Raw genomic sequence first — 19,748 nt, 5'->3', positions numbered from 1 at the left:
TGAGAGAGCAGGCTAACAGAACATGAGATTACTGCAGACCTTTGCATGTGTTTAATGTGAAAGCTCTTAGCGATAATCTTAAAATAAAGATTTATTGTGCAGCCCTAATCAGAGCTAACGATAATAATGATAAGTGACCAATCACCTTAATGCTGTGTCATGAGAGCCAATCAGTATTTAGATCCCATCATAAACATGCATTTAATAAACGGGTCAGAGATAAGAGAAACATAATGTCCGCTCGTGTATTAAACTGAAAAGGTTTTGTTTGTGGGAGGTGTTAGGTGGGGGTTGTTTCTGTTTGTATAAATCCAATGAAGAACTCGTGAAACAGACTGGAGATTAGAACACCATTTAATCGGCCGAGGTCAGACAACTTCACCAAGTTTGCTTACAATTTGCTGACTGACAAAGTGCTGACAAAGTAACAGTGTTCACAGTGCTGCTTATATTCTGTTAAAAGGTGCAACCCACACATTCCTTTCTATTTGGGTACATCACCATAAAACAATAAAGATGACATGACACTGATTTGTATACTAACAGATGTAGACTCTTTGTCTAACAGTTGTTGACAACATATGGTTGGCTCCTACACAAGTAAAGAGCTGCTACAATTTAGGTGCTTCACCCATATAAGTTTACAGCTTCAGACATCCAAAAGTAAGAGTGCTAACAGGTGGTAGACAGACTTGAATAATACATTACACAATGTTACCAAGATGAATGAATTTCATGGAAATTCATACTAACAGGAGGAAAGTTTACCAAATAAAAGTCTTCTAACTTTGGACAGAAATCAAAATCTTGGTCTCTGTTCTGTCCTCTGTGGAGAACATTTAATACTGATTGAGGTACATTTTGTTTTTACACTGCCCCCTCCTGGTTTCTTTTTTCTTTTCTTTCAAAAAAAGGTGAAACCTGCGGAGCAGCTAAGGTCCTAAAAAGTAAAAACAACAACAATCAGTAAGATCTGAAATGATAAAGGTATCTTACTCTCTGATCATTAAGGAAACATGGTATGTTGAAGTGCTGGCTTCTCTGACAACAATGCAGCAGCCAGTATGTCCTCCTTCTAACTTTAGATTCTGCTCCTGAATGCTTTGGATTTGTTTGGACCAGAGAAGGTAGGCGCTTTTAAGACACGCCCCCACACGGCCGTTTTGGACGCCCCTCGGTTTGTCAGATATGAGAGCAGTTATCAGGTCAACAGGTGTTGCAGTGATGGAAGCGGTCAAGAGAAGTGGTTCAGATAGAAGTGATTGTACCCGACCTAAAAAGCCTCTGCATGTTTCTAATAAGCTCCACGAGCAGAAACGTGCTCAAACTAGGATCAATATTGGAGGGGGGAGAGACAGCTCTCTACAATGTTTAGAATTTAGACTGCAGTACCCATTTTAAACCCTAGGGGTCAGAGTTACAGACTGCTCCTTTCATTATAATGTGCACAAGTTAATATCTTGTGTGGTGATTTTTTTCGCAAGAGTCGACGTACAAACATAGTGAGGGAGGACAGTAAGAAGAAGCAAGATGTTTTTCGGTACAATGTCAGAAACTTATGTGGGAGATATCCACAACGTTACATCCTTGGAGATTTACAAAAAAATCCTGAAAACCTGTTCAACTCAAACACTGACATTAATATTTTAAATCTCATTCACTCATTGATTCCTTCTGTTCGTGTAGAGACTTCAGTCTGAACTTGCAGACAGCTGAATGTCTAAACAGCAGCTTTCATGTTTTTTTCTTCTGCCCTTATCATGCCTTCCTGTCAGGAGGAGGGGGATCCATAAGGGTCTTCATTCCTCACTTTGTATCACACAGAGTCCATAAACACAGCTGAGGGTCCCCCTTCTCTGTGAGGGAGAAACGACCTCCAAGATATCCGTCACAGCTCCTCCAGTGTGATGTAAACGTCCTTTAGGAACCATAATCTGTTTTTTTATTCTTAAAGGAGACTCTAGTTAGAGGGCTGTACTCTCATTGGGTGTTTCTGACCTTTGACCTGGAAGTGACCATTAGAAAGCTGAAGCTTGTTTGGGATGCTTATTGTTGATTTTCTGTCTCTGATATGTATTCAGGGTGCAGTTTGGGGGTTTGGCAGCTAGATGGAGCTGTTCCTCTGTGGCATGTGAGCAGCAGCTTTGTGTCCTGTTTCTCTTTTAAAGGATCCGTCAAGAGGAGGATCAGAGCACTGAGGAGAAAATATCAATCCTGAAGACACAAATCAGATGTTAACAAGTCATAACAGGGCAGATGCTCACTAAGTGGTGTCGGACACATCGGGAAAAACGAGTTTCCGAGTTGTAAAATGCGGAAAATCAACACCTGCTCAAATCGGGACAACAACTTAGAAAAAGTTAGGCGCCCAGCAGTTTACTCCTAACAGAAACATACACACTTCTTCTTCACAGCGTCCATGTTGTTGTCACAACTCAGAAACTGGGATTATCTGAGGAGAACCTGAATGCATCTCACGCCCCCTCCCCCCCTTACACCTCATGTTGTAAACATTTAATTGGATCTAATTTGAGTTCATTGGTCTGATTCGGTAAATAAAGAATTATAACTGAAACTTGGTGTACAATAAAATAATAAAAATAAAGAGACGACCACCTGCTGCCTCCGTTACAGAATAACATCAGATTTATTAAAACAATAAAGAAGAAAACACTTGAGTGGTCAAACAGACTTTACAAATATAAAACACGTTTTATTGTGCATGCGTTTCTTCATGAAGCTTCAGAGACACAAAGGTCACGACCTCTATGACATCACCATTAAAGATAAAAGTTATATATTTACATCATACATGAGGATGAATCATCGTTTTATTATAATGAACATGTTGTTACTGCAGCTTGTGCACGGATCGCTTCACGGTCAACTGAACGAGGAACACGGCGTTCTGTCGAGGAACACGTTTGTGCACGCCACCACGAGCCGATGAGCTGCAGCTTCACAGTATGAATATTTCCCCGCCCTTAGAAATGAAGTCGCCAAGCGGAAAGTCGACCCGCGCTCGGCGCCTGTAGGGTGCTAATTTTGGACCCTGCCCACAATGCATCGTGAAAAGTAACGTACAACGAATGGTCACATATAGAGCGCCACAGGAATGAGTCCTAAAACCAGGAAGTAAGTTAGCATTTGAGCGCCATGGGGTCTAACGTCTAAAAGTCAACGGGGATTTTGAATGTGTTTGTGGTTAGACTCCTGAAATAAGGTCTGTGGTTAACACAAGCTGAAGAGATGTTGGTGTTTTGTTAGAGCACATAAACTACGTTAGGTAATACCTCCACTAGTGAAGTTTGAAGTTTTTACTCGTCTTTAAAAAGGCGGTTGCTAACAAGCGGCTAAATGTGACTACAGTGGTTGTCGGGGACATTAAAGGTCATCACGCCGGACACAGAGGGCGGGAACTCTCTCACTAGTCGGAGATGTCTCCTGTAGGTTTAATCTTTAGGTTCAGGTGAATATTATGTTAGTAAACTATTTATTAAGCTACGTGGATTAGTTTATCGGAGATCGTCTGAAGCATAACGCTAGTGATGTCACAATCATCTCACCGTGGTGTAGTTAGCTTGTAGCATAACGTTAGCTTTTTACTTCTGTCGGCCGCATTAACTCTTCAAACATCATAAAGATGGCGTTCATCTGTGAAGATTATCCTGCTGAACAAAACGCCTACGCTTCAGAAACGTGCGTTTAACACAGAGATTGTTTTCTGCAATGATCCAAAATCCAATGAAAACATCCCAGAGGAGAATTCTGGTTAGACCCCATGGTGATGCTACTTCCGGGTTGGCCTACAAAAATACGTCACATGGTTTGTTCTTTATAGAAGCAATATATACCATCATGCATTGCGGTTCAAATCGTTTGACGAGCGGAGAGTCGTGTTGGACTCGACTGCGGACGAGACGAGCGACCAGAGATATTCACATAAAAGCTGCTGCTTGAATCTGAAAATGACCACAAGACAACACATCAGCAGAGAATCTGTGGTAACCATGGCGACTAATAAATGCCTCTGTACCAGCACATGGCTGTATTTAGTCCTCACACACTTCCTGTGTCCTGGATCAGTGTGACAGGTAAACAGAGCCGTGTGTTGGACTGCAGCTGTTGTCTGTGAGGTTTAAATAGCATCGTTCCTCCCCCGGCATCTAAAGAGACACATTTCAGCACACCGCGTTCTCGCCGTGGTCGATGTTTTCCGTTCCCTTTCTTTCCTTCAGCTCTTCATCAATCCCTCTATATGCGTCTCCGTCCTCCTCGTCCTCTATATTTAGCTGCCCTGTGACCCGCCTGCTCCACACATTGTCAAAACAAGGGGCTAATCCCAGCCAACAGGTGCTACCTCCACACACACACACACACACACACACACACACACACACACACACACACACACACACACACACACACACACACACACACATACACACACACACACACACACACACACACACACACACACACACACACATTCTCACACACACACACACACAGGATTCATTGGTCTGTTTCCACACAGCACAAACACGGCGTCACAAACTCGACTTGACGTGACACTGTTGCCGAGGGGAAGTGGGGGATCTCGCTTTCCAAAACCGGCTCGAGTACGCCGACGGTCATGTGACAGAGCCGCAAACATGTTAGAATAATGAAACCGGCGAGTGTGAGGTCGACTGCAGAGCTTCAGAGGATCTGTTTTTTTTAACCTGTCAGGAGAGTTCTCGAAACCTAGGGCCTTGATTTTTGTTCAACAGATTTTTGGGGGTTTGACGCACAAAAAGTTAAAAACTTGTCCGGTAGCGAGCGTCGGCCTGCAGCAGCGCTACATGCTTTAAAGATGGAAACTTTAACATTGTGGACATCGAACACCCCGAGGGGTATCAGGTACCACGAAGCCAGGTCAACATATTCCACATATTCCGACAATTCCAGCTGGAAATATCCGGGACCGATGAAGCTGGTTTAGAACTTTCTCTGCGACCTCAGGGTTTGTGCACGCTGGAGTCTCATCAGCAGCAGCCGCCATGTTGGAAATGCTGTCTCAGTCTAACTTTCAGTCAACCTAACGACAGGCTGAGAGCTGGAGCTGAGGCAGGTTTTAAGCCTCCTGACAAACCGTTACACAGCGCCCACCTGTCAATCAGGTCAGCTGTTAACTCTGTTAACAGTATTTTAGCTCTAGAGAGGTACGCTGCCTGCAAAAATCCTCAGGATATTTTCCAAAAAGTGGAAAAATTTTGAATTATATAAAGCAACTGACAGCGCCTCTGCAGATTTTAAATGCTGTTATTGACCTTCTGTAGTTTTTTGGCATCGAAATAAGTATGTCCTTTAGGCCTAAACCAAGGCTGAAAAAGTGTGTTTATAAAGAGCTGGCATGAATGTCTTCCTAATGATCGATTTTGTTGATTATTCTCTGATCAGTTCCAAATTTCAATCAAAAATTGTTCTGATTTCAAACATTTTTGTAAAGGACATTTTATGCCAGCTTTTGTTTAGAGAAAATGTGGTTTAATAAACAGCTGGATAACTGGTACCGTTTTAAAAATCAAAACGAAGTCGTTTTAAAAAAATATCCACCCCCCTTACAGTGCGGTCCAGTGATGACAATAACTAATCAGACTTTTTTTTACGTTTGCGTACCAAAGCCCAAAATGCACAGAAAAACCCTCAGTTTTCAAAAATACCTGCCTACGTTTGGAGGAGACCTCAGTACCCTCTGTGTCCACCAGGGGGAGTTTGTGATCCTGCTAGCTTCCCGTATGCTAGTCGAGCTCTCAGCCTGCAGTGACGATTGTTTTTGAAGTACAGACTTCCGAGCATGCTATGTTCAGTAGCTGCTTGCACAGTGAATTCAATTCAATTTTTTACGGTGGCGTACGGTGGGTGATGGTGGCTGCACTCGTGGTCATGACAGTGCATGTCTCTGCATTTGATACTGGTATACTGGTCGCACTGGTATAAAGGACAAAAGCATTTTTTGAAAAGTATTGAACGTGCGTGTTATACAGCGGACGTTATGGTAAATGAAATCATGCGAGAGGTTTGGTTGGATCGCCAACGACTCAGAGAGTCCTGAAAAGTGAGAATGGACCCCAGGAAAGGAAAGCAGGCAGAAAAGTTAAAGGCTTTATATGTGATTTTTTGATCCAGCAGATGTCGCCCTTGAGCTCCAGCATGAAACCAAAACAACTCGCGCTGCATTGTTGTGTTAGCATGCTAATGCTAGTGATCTTTATTATGCTGGTATCTTCACACTGCATGTAAATTTACCTGAAATGAGCGTGATCTAGAAACACAGTTAAGCAGTGAGTACAGGATGTTATTCTTCTTTTCTCTAGTCCCTCAATTAAACAACTTTTTTAATTAAACAACAGACAGTGGGACTCGGGTGTTACACCCATTGTAGACAGTCATGACTCACAGAGTTATTTTCAGAGGATGTACTTGATTTCTACATTTAAGGGTGAAAAATCACATATAAAGCGACGAGATATATCCAACAAAGAACATATAGGCCTACTTTGAGTAAATGTACCACAGCTGTAACGTTCTCCGCCCAGTAATGATCCAGGCATGATCTCTGCTGACTGCTTAGACCAACAAATCAGAACTGAAGAAAAGCTTTCATCAGGTCAACAGTGTTTCTCAGGGCGTCCGAACCCGACCTCCTCCTGAAGGGTGACGGCGAGCGTTCAGTCCCGGCCCGTCAAATAAACACACAACACCCCGACTGAGTCTGCTCTACTGAGGACTGGAACTGTTGAGGCTCTTGGTGAACGCCTCTGAGCCGGAGCCGTTGGACGCGACATGAGCCTCGCTGTGATAGGTGTAGGACGGCAGCTCGCTCCTCGTCTGCTCTGACGCCGCAGGAGGGATGGACGTGGAAACGACCGTCTCCATCCGGCTGGCTCGAAATATACTCACCTGAAAACAGAAAGATGGTCGGGTTAAAAGAAGAACTCACAGAAGACGACATTAAAAGTAGAGTCAGCAGATTTTTGGCGTTTAAGGAGCGGCTTGGGATGAAGAGCGACGCAGAGCTGGTCAGCTTTCTGTTGGACAGGCAGCCGCCAAACAGCGGTTAGCTTGTGCTAGCATGCTAAATGATCGTCTTTTCCATGACAATAAATGTAATATTCTCCAGCAGAGAAGTCCTGCAGTGGGCGTGGACTTCTGGTGGCTGTGAGCATTTAGCACCACGAGTCAAAGTTCAATACTGATTCGTCTGTTCATGTGTCAATCAATCTCAAGGTTGCGGCTGTTGCTTAGCTAGCCGAGCTTATCATACTAACAGGTGCGATAGGCTAGCTGTCGACTAGCTAGCTGCAGACTACATGCATGTGGGTTTGTGATTAAATTAAAGAGTCCCTATTTGGAAGTTTGAGCCATTTTTGTTGCCTTCTCCAGTCGAGTACAACAAATCTGAAGACATGGGCAAAGAGCAGGAGAAATGAAGATCAGCCAGAACAGGCAGACTACTTTGGACGCCTTTTTTTTTTTACGTTGCTAGTACACAAACAAGCTAAGGCGGAGACTAGAAGTTAAAACAGTTGGTAGTTCTTCTTCTTCAACTGCGTCGAACGATAACGCTGGTGCAGGAGGAACAGAGTTTGCAGCTTCGCCTCTGAGTTTTCAAAAACAGCTAATGTTCTAACCCTGAAGAACATAAATGATCACGAACATTACTTAAATCCAACAGAAAGGAGAATGTGCTCTGAACCCCGGAGAACACACCTGGGTCTGCAGGTAGCGCGGTGACTTCAGCTCCAGCTCCTCCTTGGCGACGGTCGGAGCGCAACAACAACAAAACACCTGCTGGAAACCGGCTCGGAACCTGCAAGTGGATGGCACAGATTCCACAAGAGGAGGGGTTACAGACACAAACACAGACACAGGAAGAGATCGCTACACGTGTCATAGAGACTCGGATTAACACACATACAAAAACTTCCTACCTGCTGTTGAGGCAGTAGTAGATGACGGGGTTGTACATGGTGGAGCTCATGGCCAGCCACATGACGGCGAGGTACACCTGCTGGATGTAGCGCTGCTCGAACCAATCAGGGAAGAACTGGTGCAGCAGGAAGTAGATGTGATAGGGCAGCCAGCAGACAGCGAAAGTACACACCACCACTATCATCATCTTCACCACCTGCCACAGAAAAACAAAAGGAGGAGACGGCGGCGACGGCGGCTTTAAAATAAGCTGCTAAGTTTTTTGAGGGGGGATTATAAAGCCATCAAATTTAACAGTGGAGTGATGAGTGAAAGAGGCTGCAGAGCTTCACCTTCCGTTTGGCGATAAGCTGTTCTTTGTAGCGCTCAGACGAGTCCCCGGGGATCGCACTCGCCCACAGGGTCACGCCCACGGTCGTGTACGCACATCCCATGATGCAAAGTGGCACGAAGTAGATCAGCAGTGTCACACACACGTAGTATCTAAGAAAAGAGAGACGGTGATAACAATCAAAATCAAATATTCAGTCTATGAGCTCATCAGGAAGTAGTTTGCGAGGGCGCTCTCAGCGTAACTGGTAAAAGCAACAACGGGGGGGGGGGGGGGAGGTTCAGGAGATTCAAACTGACATGAGGGAGACTCCTCTCCCTGCAGACAGCAGCCCCACTGATTGGTGGAGAGACACAGGGAGCGGGAGATGGCTTGCAAATATTTTGTTCAAAATGTTTTACTCCTTCAAAAAACAACATGTCAAATATGCCAAAACTCTGACTCTTGGGACAGCTATGCAGATGGGAAATGGAAAAAGGAAGATTAAGTCCAACGGCAGCGATGGAGCCGGACGCACAGCCAAAAAATAGAACGACTACCGCTCATGCAACAAGGACGGGGCAGCCGACACTCTCCTCGGTGTGTCAGGGCCTTAATGTGGTCGAACACTGAGGTTAACGATCTGAGACTGCAGGAGACAAGAGAAACACTTTAAAGGCTTTAAATGTGATTTTTCACACTTAAATGTAGAAATCACGTATATCCTCTGAAAATAACTCTGTGAGTCATGACTGTCTACAATGGGTGTAACACCCGAGTCCCACTGTCTGTGATGTTTTCAGAGTTTTCAGAGTCCTATCTTCACTTTGTTTACATCGCCTGGACGGCCGGCTGACTCCTCCCCTCGTGTATAAAAGTTGTTTAATTGAGGGACTAGAGAAAAGAAGAATAACATACTGTACTCACTGCTTAACTGTGTTTCTAGATCACGCTCATTTCAGGTAAATTTACATGCAGTGTGAAGATACCAGCATAATAAAGATCACTAGCATTAGCATGCTAACACAACAATGCAGCGCGAGTTGTTTTGGCTTCATGCTGGTGCTCAAGAGTGACATCTGCTGGATCAAAAAATCACATATAAAGACTTTAAGTGGACGGGAGTTGAGCCAGTTTTCCAGCTGTGGAATGAGGATTTCTTCTGGATTAATACAAAACTATTTAGTATTCATAAAAATCCTGGAGTGAGGAACATGATGAATGGACTAAGTTTTCTTCACCGCTGGTTTTCACTGCTGCTTGGTCACGGTGTATGACACACAGTTATTGGCAGTAACGCAGCAGTCTCATAATATTTGGTCTGCTGCCTCTATGAATATATTAGGCCTCTGCCAACAGGGCGCTGTCTGCTGCCCGTCCTCCCTCGGATCATGGGCTTCATGTTTACATTCATTTATATGCACACACACACAAACTGGAGCACACACACCAACATGGAAGAGAACCCTCATCTCCATCCCTGCGAATAGCAGAGTAGGAAATAAAGGCCACTAAATAAAAGATGCTTTAATCAGCGCAGAGAGTGAGAGAGCAATCAGGAGGCACTCAGGGGTGATGAGAAGATATTAAATTTAGAACGCAAATTCATTGAAATGCTCGTTTCCTCTTTTAGCGTTTGCAGAAATTTCCAGAAGAAATCAAGCAGAGAACGATCTTAATGGACGGATTCATCACCTGAACAGGAGTCATTTCAGCTGCAGGCTTTTCATTTACAAAATTAATCCCACAGGAAGTGATGATGACGCTGGTTCAGTCAGACTGCTTCCTCCCTGCAGCGGCAGGTATTCAGTCCAGCACGGGGCGGGCGACAGATCCGACCTTATTAACAACAAAGGAGGTGTTGCTGCTGCTGCAGGATAAAACGTGGGAAGCTCGGGATGATACAGGCTGCCACATATTTTACATATCAGCTGCCAGTGTGCAGTTATTTCCAGAAAAACTGTCTCAGAGACCACCTCAAGTTTTAACAAGTTTTTCAGAGTAAAATGTACGTGTGAAGTCGGGGTGAGGTGATGTGTGAACGCAGCAGGAAATATTCAGAAAGCGGGAGGGGGCGCGGGGGTGGCGATGTTTATATAAGTCGGCCGGTGATGAAATCTGGTAATGAAGCTGCTTCAAAACATTTCCATCTCTCAGGTTTTGTCTTTCTTACTTGATCGTTTATTCTGTGAATACGTCCAATCAGGTGTTGCACTCATATAAAGGCAAAAGACTCTGTCGCCTCGTCCACCATCTTGGATCTTAGCAGTGTTTTTTTTTTTACATCTGAACTGGCCTTTAAGTTTGCTGCTCCTTCAGAGTCCTATCTTCACTTTGTTTACATCGCCTGGACGGCCGGCTGACTCCTCCCCTCGTGTATAAAAGTTGTTTAATTGAGGGACTAGAGAAAAGAAGAATAACATACTGTACTCACTGCTTAACTGTGTTTCTAGATCACGCTCATTTCAGGTAAATTTACATGCAGTGTGAAGATACCAGCAGAATAAAGATCGCTAGCATTAGCATGCTAACACAACAATGCAGCGCGAGTTGTTTTGGTTTCATGCTGGTGCTCAAGGGCGACATCTGCTGGATCAAAACATCACATATAAAGCCTTTAAGAGGAAGGTAAATGACTTGGAGGTGGATACATCAGGCTGTAGATGTTCTTCCTGATGTATTTGTGGATGATTTTTGACAAACATTTTGCTGTTCAGATTTTGTTATTTGTGTTTTTTAATGTCTAATGTATTTTGGTATTTGCAAGATTGGCTGCTCGTTGTCCGTGTGAAACTCTGTAAATGTTTTGCTGCCTGTCTTGGCCAGGACACTCATGAAAAAGAGATTTTTAATCTCAATGAGTTTCTTTCCTGATTAAATAAATAAAAAAAACATCATGTCGTGCCTCCAAAGCCCCCCAGCTATCCTATATCTCCACTCAACTCCCTTCTTTTGTTTAATCTGGTTTTACTTTAGTTATGAAACCCTGTATGCTTCGATTTTGTATTTGTCTTGAAAAATCACCCCATGTCTTACAATTTGTCTTTTTATTTGATTTGTTCGGTTCTATTTCTATTATTTTTATTTTTATTTTTATTTTTATTTTTATTTTTATTTTTATTTTTATTTTTTATTTATTTTGTTCTGTATAAATTTACAAAAATGTGAAAAGAGGAATCACTCTATTGTCTAACCACAAATTAACAATATGTACAAATGTCTGTGAATGTGTGATTCTAAATAAAGAAAAAAAAAAGAAAAAAAAAAAGAGCTCCCGTGTATGGACCCTCAGCGCCCTCACTTCCTGTCCTTCATCTCATGTTTTGGTTCTCTGTAAACTTCATCAATCTAGTTTTTCCTGCTGCAGGCAGCTGCTTCCATCATATCGCCTCTGATCATCTAATTAAACACAGTTAGAGACGAGCTGGTGAACATGGTGGATAATTAAGCAGCTAAAAAAGCGGGACATTTCCCCCAGGAGCCCCAAACATAACTGATTGAATTTAATCGACTCTGAACAAGAACTTAGTTTATGCTCATGTTGCTCAACATCTGGTGGATGCTTCTGCCGTCCCAAAGCGGCCGGACGGGGGTTTCATCCATCTTTTTAATCTCAATCTTAAGGGAAAAAGTAAAATAATAGAGCTTTCACACTTCACAGAAAAGTCCAGATAGTTAAGTCATGTGATCACTCAAACATCTGAATGTTTCTCTCTTCACTCAGAGTTTCTCCTCCAGCCTCCTCGTATTTATTCTGCAGAAAGTCAGAGTGAGCTGATGTGAGAACGCAGCAGGATATAATCAGGAGAATTCACCTGGAGCCAGTGGGAGGGGCCAGTGGGAGGGGCCAGTGGGAGGGGGTGGTGACCTTTATTCCCTGTGATGGCTGCACGACCATAGAATGTCTGCACGCCACCTCTACCATCTCCGTGCTCTAATCAACCTGCTGCTGCATGTTTCCTGTTCTCCAGGATGTTCTTCTCCTCTCTTTAGATCACATTGAGATTCTCTTCAACTACACGCAGCATTGATACAAACACACATATTCTCATTATAGGGTATTTTCATATTTTCAGAAGCGAAGATGTAAAAATGGCTAAAGAGGTCAGAGGTCAGAATGTTAAAATAACTTTCAAACTTTAATATTTATGTTTTGCAAACTACACTTTTGTCTTCTCCAGACTGATCGGGGGTCTGAAAGGTCTCACGTCGAGTCACTCACATCTTCCTGATGTCCAGCGCGGCGTACTCGGGCCAGTCTATGAAGCAGACCGTGCGTCCGGGCAGCAGGGCGGTGGACGAGAAGTAGTACTGAGGGAAGGCGAGAATCAGAGCCAGCATCCAGATCACAGCGATCACCACACGGGTCTCTGTGGAGGTCAGCCTCTGCTGCAGGGGATGGATGATCGCCATGTATCTGTACGGGGAAGACATCCACAGTTTGAGAAACAAAAATATACATGATGACATCTTAAACTCATCAGGAAAATGTTCAACGATGAAATAAATCCACTGGGAAGTCGGCTTGTTTTCACAGATTTCATTTTTGCAAACAGAGGATTCTCCCCCTGCTGGTCACTCGAGAGAATGCAGCTTTAAAGTACTTCTGGTGATTACGTCCACTTCATATATGAAGTCTGTGGGTAACGTTTATACCTGATAAACACTTGTTTGTTTTGTCGTTCTGAGCATGTTAGCATGTTTCATTTAGCCTCAGAGAGATTCTGGCCGAAGACTCTTTTTTTCATTTTTATTCATAAAACAATAAAAGACAGAAATATGAAAAAGTCTGACTATTAGATTATGGTTCCTCTTTATTGCACCGTCTTCTCTCGCCTCGAGGTACGCACGCTCATTTAGATGTCAGCGCTGCGGAGAGATTTATGATAATGCTCGCGTTCATAAGAGACGCGTCAGGCCTCGTTCACCGACCGCTCTGCAAGGAGTCCTGATGACAGTGCTGTCTGAAATCTGTTTGTAGTGGTTATGTGTATTTACTGCTGACAAGAGAAAGTATCATGGCGTTAAATCTGCCTGTCTGGGTTTTAACATCGAGCGGTCCTACATTCACTAGAAATTCCGTTTCTAACTTGGCGTCCAATCAGCAGTCGTTCCTGACGTCTCTCGGCTTCTCTTTTAAGTCCAGTGTGACTTCTGTGCATGCGGCGCTGTGGTCTCATGCCCTTATATGGGCATTAAATTGGTATTTCTCTATGCTAATTAGGAAAAACATGCACAAGCCTTCAGTACATGAGCATGTGGCGTTCAAAGTTAAAGAACCGGTGAGAACAATCCCACTGTTTAAAGTCTTTATTTGTGATTTTTCACCCTTAAATGTAGAAATCAAGTATCTCCTCTGAAAATAACTCTGTGAGTCATGACTGTCTACAATGGGTGTAACACCCGAGTCCCACTGTCTGTGATGCTTTCAGAGTTTTCAGAGTCCTATCTTCACTTTGTTTACATCGCCGGGACGGCCGGCTGACTCCTCCCCTCGTGTATAAAAGTTGTTTAATTGAGGGACTAGAGAAAAGAAGAATAACATACTGTACTCACTGCTTAACTGTGTTTCTAGATCACGCTCATTTCAGGTAAATTTACATGCAGTGTGAAGATACCAGCATAATAAAGATCACTAGCATTAGCATGCTAACACAACAATGCAGCGCGAGTTGTTTTGGTTTCATGCTGGAGCTCAAGGGCGACATCTGCTGGATCAAAAAATCACATATAAAGCCTTTAAGAACAACGTCATGAAGGTTTTTCTCAACACTTTTCTAAAGAACAATTTAAAGAGAACATCGGAATGAGGTCTTGAAAACATCAAACCGTCTGTGTAGGTAACACACCTGTCCAGAGCGATGGCTGTCATGGAGTAAATGCTGGCAAAGATGGCCGCGATGGGGAAGAAGTTGTGGAAGCGGCAGTAAACCAGCCCGAAGTACCACTCGTTGTGGACTGAGTAGGCGAAGTTGATCACAGTGTTGAAGGCAGCCATGCCGGCCTCAGCGAAGGCCAAGTTCACCTGCAGGACAAAGAAGAGAGTTGACTTGATTTCATTAATTCTCTTAATTGACTCAGACATGTGGCAGGAAGTCAATACTGTTCATTTATTTGTTTTTCTGATGAATAGAGAACGGGTTTAAATTAAAGATGGATGCAGTTCATCATCCTGTCTGAATCTGAAAGTCAGGGATGGAGCAGATGTGGAGAATCAAAACCATCAAATAAGACGACACACTGGTTACATCTGATTAAACTTCAACCTACAGAATCTCTCAAACACAAGTCAAAGAGTTGGTGATGTTTGATACATGCACGCCTCGTCTCAAAGCTCCCCCGCTCTGGACTCTCAGTCTCACGGAGCTCTGAGGTTCATCCCTCACTCGTCACTGTTTGTTGTCTGCATGTGTTGGATGGACTTCTTTGACATGCAGACTTAAACATGGATGTATTCTTATCTCCAAGTCTATCTTAGGTCTACTTCCCTCTGACCATCTGACCTCCATCAATCAGACGAGAACTCGTCTCTTCTTGTCTTTCTTCCAACATCATCTCAGAGGGAAACATTGAACTTTGTCCTCCTCTACATTCAGCAGCTCGGCCTTTACGGATCCAAATGTGAGAGCTTCTCAAACGACACGTTTTCTTATAAATCCTGAGAACAGTTCAAAACAGAAGAGCTGAAATGTTCTCTTCCTGCAGATACCATGAACTGAATGAACGCCATGTTTCAACAGGATGCCCCTTGGAACAGGAAGTACTCGTTTCAGATATGAAACCGCTGAGTGAAACAAAAGGCTTGACCCCCCCCCCCCCCCCCCCCCCCTCCCTGCATTAAAAATCCATCGTCCTAACAATCACAACTAATCCTGTTCATAGATCTGCAGCATCTCCCAACATCATGAGCCAAAACCATTAAAGCCAAACATTAAAGCCTGCAGCGCACACACAGACGAAGGAGAAGGCTCTGCTTCATTTTTTAATATCAAGACCAAGACCAAGGCAGGGCGAGACCGAGTCAAGACCAAGACATTTAGGGATCGAGACTGAACCCACAGAGGTTCTTCTTGTCAACAGGCAAAGTGGGCGAGCTCAGGGCCCCCTGAGAGCTGACAAACCACAGCAGTGACTCAAAATGTGCAAATTTTGCAATGACAGTAGGAAACTCCCCTAATGGGGCTCCACCTGACAGCACTCACTGTCATCGACCTGCTTAGCATCTCACGTTTTATTCCTGTGAAAACCAACGTATGTCACTGAAGGAAAATTAAGAGGAATTTTCCGTCTGGGAGTAAAAAAAAAAGAAAAGGAAAAGAGTCAGGACACTGGTAGATATAAAAGTGATTGAAGGGGCCCCTAATACATTCTTGCCAAGGGCCCCAACAGACTCTAAAATCACCGCTGATAGCCCATCAGTGGTGGTCTTGATTTTAAATCTGGAGGCCGACAAGTCTGAGACCGAGATTTTCAAAAACACCTTCAAAAAGTGGTCTTGAGACCGTGATTTCAGTGTCAGGGTCAGGAGGAGACTGAGTCCAGGTGTGGATACTCTCTTTAACTTTAAGACCAAATTAAGAATCAATAAAACATGTTTCACTGATAAAAGAGAGAAACCAGCTGAACCCTGATGTGAATGTTTCAGTGTTCTGGACTCTGCACTACTTTCTCTTGAGCATCATGTGGAGATGTTGGATGATCACAAAGTGTGTGTGTAGACTTCATCGATTTGATGTTTTCATGTCTCATCAGTTTTCTTCAAACAGGTGAAAAGAATCTTTTTCCCTGCAGGATTCTGCAGAGTTGACTTGATTTCATTAATTATCTTAATTGGCTCAGACATGTGGCAGGAAGTCAATACTGTTCATTTATTTGCTTTTCTGATGAATAGAGAACAGGTTTTAAATTAAATTACTGGACTCTCAGTCTCACGGAGCTCTGAGGTTCATCCCTCACTCGTCACTGTTTGTTGTCTGCATGTGTTGGATGGACTTCTTAAACATGGATGTATTCTTATCTCCAAGTCTATCTTAGGTCTACTTCCCTCTGACCATCTGACCTCCATCAATCAGACGAGAACTCGTCTCTTCTTGTCTTTCTTCCAACATCATCTCAGAGGGAAACATTGAACTTTGTCCTCCTCTACATTCAGCAGCTCGGCCTTTACGGATCCAAACGTGAGAGCTTCTCAAACGACACGTTTTCTTATAAATCCTGAGAACAGTTCAAAACAGAAGAGCTGAAATGTTCTCTTCCTGCAGATACCATGAACTGAATGAACGCCATGTTTCAACAGGATGCCCCTTGGAACAGGAAGTACTCGTTTCAGATATGAAACCGCTGAGTGAAACAAAAGGCTTGACCCCCCCCCCCCCTGCATTTGTTTTTCTGATGAATAGAGAACGTGCTTTAAATTAAAGATGGATGCAGTTCATCATCCTGATGGAGCTGATGTGTGCATGAGGAGAATCAAAACCATCAAATAACAAGACACACTGGTTACATCTGATCAAACCTCAACCTGCAGAATCTCTCAAACACAAGTCAAAGAGTTTAAAAGTTTCCCAGAGAGCCTCACACCTGCGTGCATATTTACCAGGAAGTAGTTGGTGACGGTCCTCATGCGTTTATGCGCGAGAATAATCCAAATGACCACCACGTTACCGACCACGGACACCGCCACGATGCTGCAGTAAGCCACAGCCCACAGTGTGATCTGCCACACCGGCTGGATGAACTGGTTGAAGCCGTCGCTGCCGTTACCGTACACGTCCGTCTCGTTAACGGGGTTCAGGTCGGTGCCGTTGAACAGAGGGTCCATCGTTTTGGCGAGTTGACTGTTGTTAAAAATAGAATCGTGTCCTATTACTGGCGCGTATTCAGCCAAAGAAGCCAAAGAAGAAGCTCTTTGTGAAAATTCATAAACGCCTCTTTCTCTATTCTTTAGTTTTCTTTCCCGCTGAATCGGTTTTTACGCACCGTGAAGACGCGCGTAAAAGAGGAATCACCGCACCAACACGTAGGACGCAGCTCGGCACCCGCTCATTCTTCAGGCTGTTTAACCCCCCTCTCCGCTGCCTCCCACTAACACCACCCCCCCCCCCCCCCCTTCACTATGATTAGTCCCGGTTTCGTCTGTCCGGTATCAGCGTCTCTAAATCACTCCGCATGACCCTGAGACCAAAACATCATTTATCCGGACCTTCTAATACCACCTCAGCGGGATTAGTGAGACCTGCTCTGGGTCAATTCGATGATTTATGAGGTGCTTTATGTAATGTGATGGATTATCATGTCCTGCTATATGAACAGTTATTAAGTGGTTTGTAAAGCTGTAATGTTGTTTTAATGACACATAATTGCGTTTCTTCATAAGATAAGATAATCCTTTATTCATCCCACAACTGTGTTACAGCAGCAAAGAGCAAAGAAAGCAAAACGTGACCACAGTACACAATTTAAATAACAAAAAAAAGAAAAAATTAAAATGTACAAAAAATAGATAGATACTAGGGCTGGGCGACCAAAACTCATATCTCGATATTTTTTCACTGAATGGCGATACTCGATATATATCAATATGTCTTTTATTAACAGTCAGTTGCACAAGTTCAACATGTTCATGAAAACAAACTACCTGTTTGTGAAATTAGTTAATTTTCTGCACAACAAAATAAACACAGTTGTGTGTTTTGTTATCCATTTAGTTTGTTGAGTTTGTCTCAGAGAGAGAGAGAGGAGCAGGGTGAAGAGAGAGAGAGAGAGAGAGAGAGAGAGAGAGGAGCAGGGTGAAGAGAGAGAGAGAGAGAGAGAGAGAGAGAGAGAGGAGCAGGGTGAAGAAAGCGAGAGAGAAGCAGAGTGAAGAGAGAGAGAGAGAGAGAGAGAGAGGAGCAGGGTGAAGAGAGAGAGAGAGAGAGAGAGAGAGAGAGGAGCAGAGTGAAGAGAGCGAGAGAGAGAGAGGAGCAGGGTGAAGAGAGAGAGAGAGGAGCAAAGTGACGAGAGAGAGAGAGAGAGAGAGGAGCAGGGTGAAGAGAGCGAGAGAGAGAGAGGAGCAGGGTGAAGAGAGAGAGAGAGAGGAGCAGAGTGATGAGAGAGAGAGAGAGAGAGAGGAGCAAAGTGACGAGAGAGAGAGAGAGAGGAGCAAGGTGAAGAGAGAGAGAGAGAGAGAGGAGCAGGGTGAAGAGAGAGAGAGAGAGAGAGAGAGGAGCAGGGTGAAGAGAGAGAGAGAGAGAGAGAGGAGCAGGGTGAAGAGAGAGAGAGAGAGAGAGAGAGAGAGAGGAGCAGGGTGAAGAGAGAGAGAGAGAGAGAGAGGAGCAGGGTGAAGAGAGAGAGAGAGAGAGAGAGAGAGGAGCAGGGTGAAGAGAGAGAGAGAGAGAGAGAGGAGCAGGGTGAAGAGAGAGAGAGAGAGAGAGAGGAGCAGAGTGAAGAGAGAGAGAAAGAGAGAGAGAGAGAGAGAGGAGCAGGGTGAAGAGAGAGAGAGAGAGAGAGAGAGGAGCAGAGTGAAGAGAGAGAGAAAGAGAGAGAGAGAGAGGAGCAGGGTGAAGAGAGAGCGAGAGAGAGGAGCAGGGTGAAGAGAGAGCGAGAGAGGAGCAGAGTGAAGAGAGAGAGAGAGAGAGAGAGAGAGAGAGAGAGAGAGAGGAGCAGGGTGAAGAGAGGAGAGAGAGGAGCAGGGTGAAGAGAGAGAGAGAGAGAGAGAGAGAGAGAGAGGAGCAGGGTGAAGAGAGAGAGAGAGAGGAGCAGGGTGAAGAGAGAGAGAGAGAGGAGCAGAGTGAAGACAGAGAGAGAGAGAGAGGAGCAGAGTGAAGAGAGAGAGAGAGAGGAGCAGGGTGAAGAGAGAGAGAGAGAGAGGAGCAGAGTGAAGAGAGAGAGAGAGAGAGAGAGAGAGAGAGAGAGAGAGGAGCAGGGTGAAGAGAGAGAGAGAGAGGAGCAGAGTGAAGAGAGAGAGAGAGAGAGAGAGGAGCAGGGTGAAGAGAAAGAGAGAGAGAGAGAGGAGCAGGGTGAAGAGAGAGAGAAAGAGAGAGAGAGAGAGAGAGAGAGAGAGAGAGGAGCAGAGTGAAGAGAGAGAGAAAGAGAGAGAGAGAGAGAGAGAGAGAGAGAGAGGAGCAGGGTGAAGAGAGAGAGAGAGAGAGAGAGAGAGAGAGAGGAGCAGAGTGAAGAGAGAGAGAAAGAGAGAGAGAGAGAGAGAGAGAGAGAGAGGAGCAGAGTGAAGAGAGAGAGAAAGAGAGAGAGAGAGAGAGAGACAGTGAGATGAGAAATAGGTGAACTGGCAGCTCCACAGAAGAAACGCTGTGTTTAGAGTTTAGAGTATTCAGTGTACATAAAATCTGACGTGTTATTGCACAAAGTGGTTTGATAGACATAATATAACATTAATATAACATTAATATAACATTAATATAACATTAATATAACATTAATATAACATTAATATAACATTAATATAACATTAATATAACATTAT

The 19,748-nt window shown here is 44.0% G+C and overlaps 1 protein-coding gene across 1 annotated transcript; it reads right to left on the bottom strand.

Moving 5' to 3' along the window:
* Positions 1-2,623: 2,623 nt before the first annotated feature.
* Positions 2,624-17,355, bottom strand: LOC110004907 (substance-P receptor-like). Its single transcript, XM_065965882.1, has 7 exons — positions 16,884-17,355; positions 14,137-14,312; positions 12,510-12,704; positions 8,310-8,460; positions 7,977-8,173; positions 7,756-7,855; positions 2,624-6,945 (listed from the first exon to the last, which is right to left on the bottom strand). The coding sequence occupies exons 1-7, from the start codon at positions 17,106-17,108 to the stop codon at positions 6,763-6,765; spliced, it is 1,227 nt and encodes a 408-aa protein (XP_065821954.1). The 5' UTR covers positions 17,109-17,355; the 3' UTR covers positions 2,624-6,762.
* Positions 17,356-19,748: the final 2,393 nt, after the last annotated feature.

Source organism: Labrus bergylta, chromosome 17 (genome assembly GCF_963930695.1).
Source record: "Labrus bergylta chromosome 17, fLabBer1.1, whole genome shotgun sequence".
NCBI lineage: Eukaryota > Metazoa > Chordata > Actinopteri > Labriformes > Labridae > Labrus > Labrus bergylta.
The sequence above is the reverse complement of the archived record's forward strand: the minus strand, read 5'-3'. Positions and strand labels throughout refer to the sequence as shown.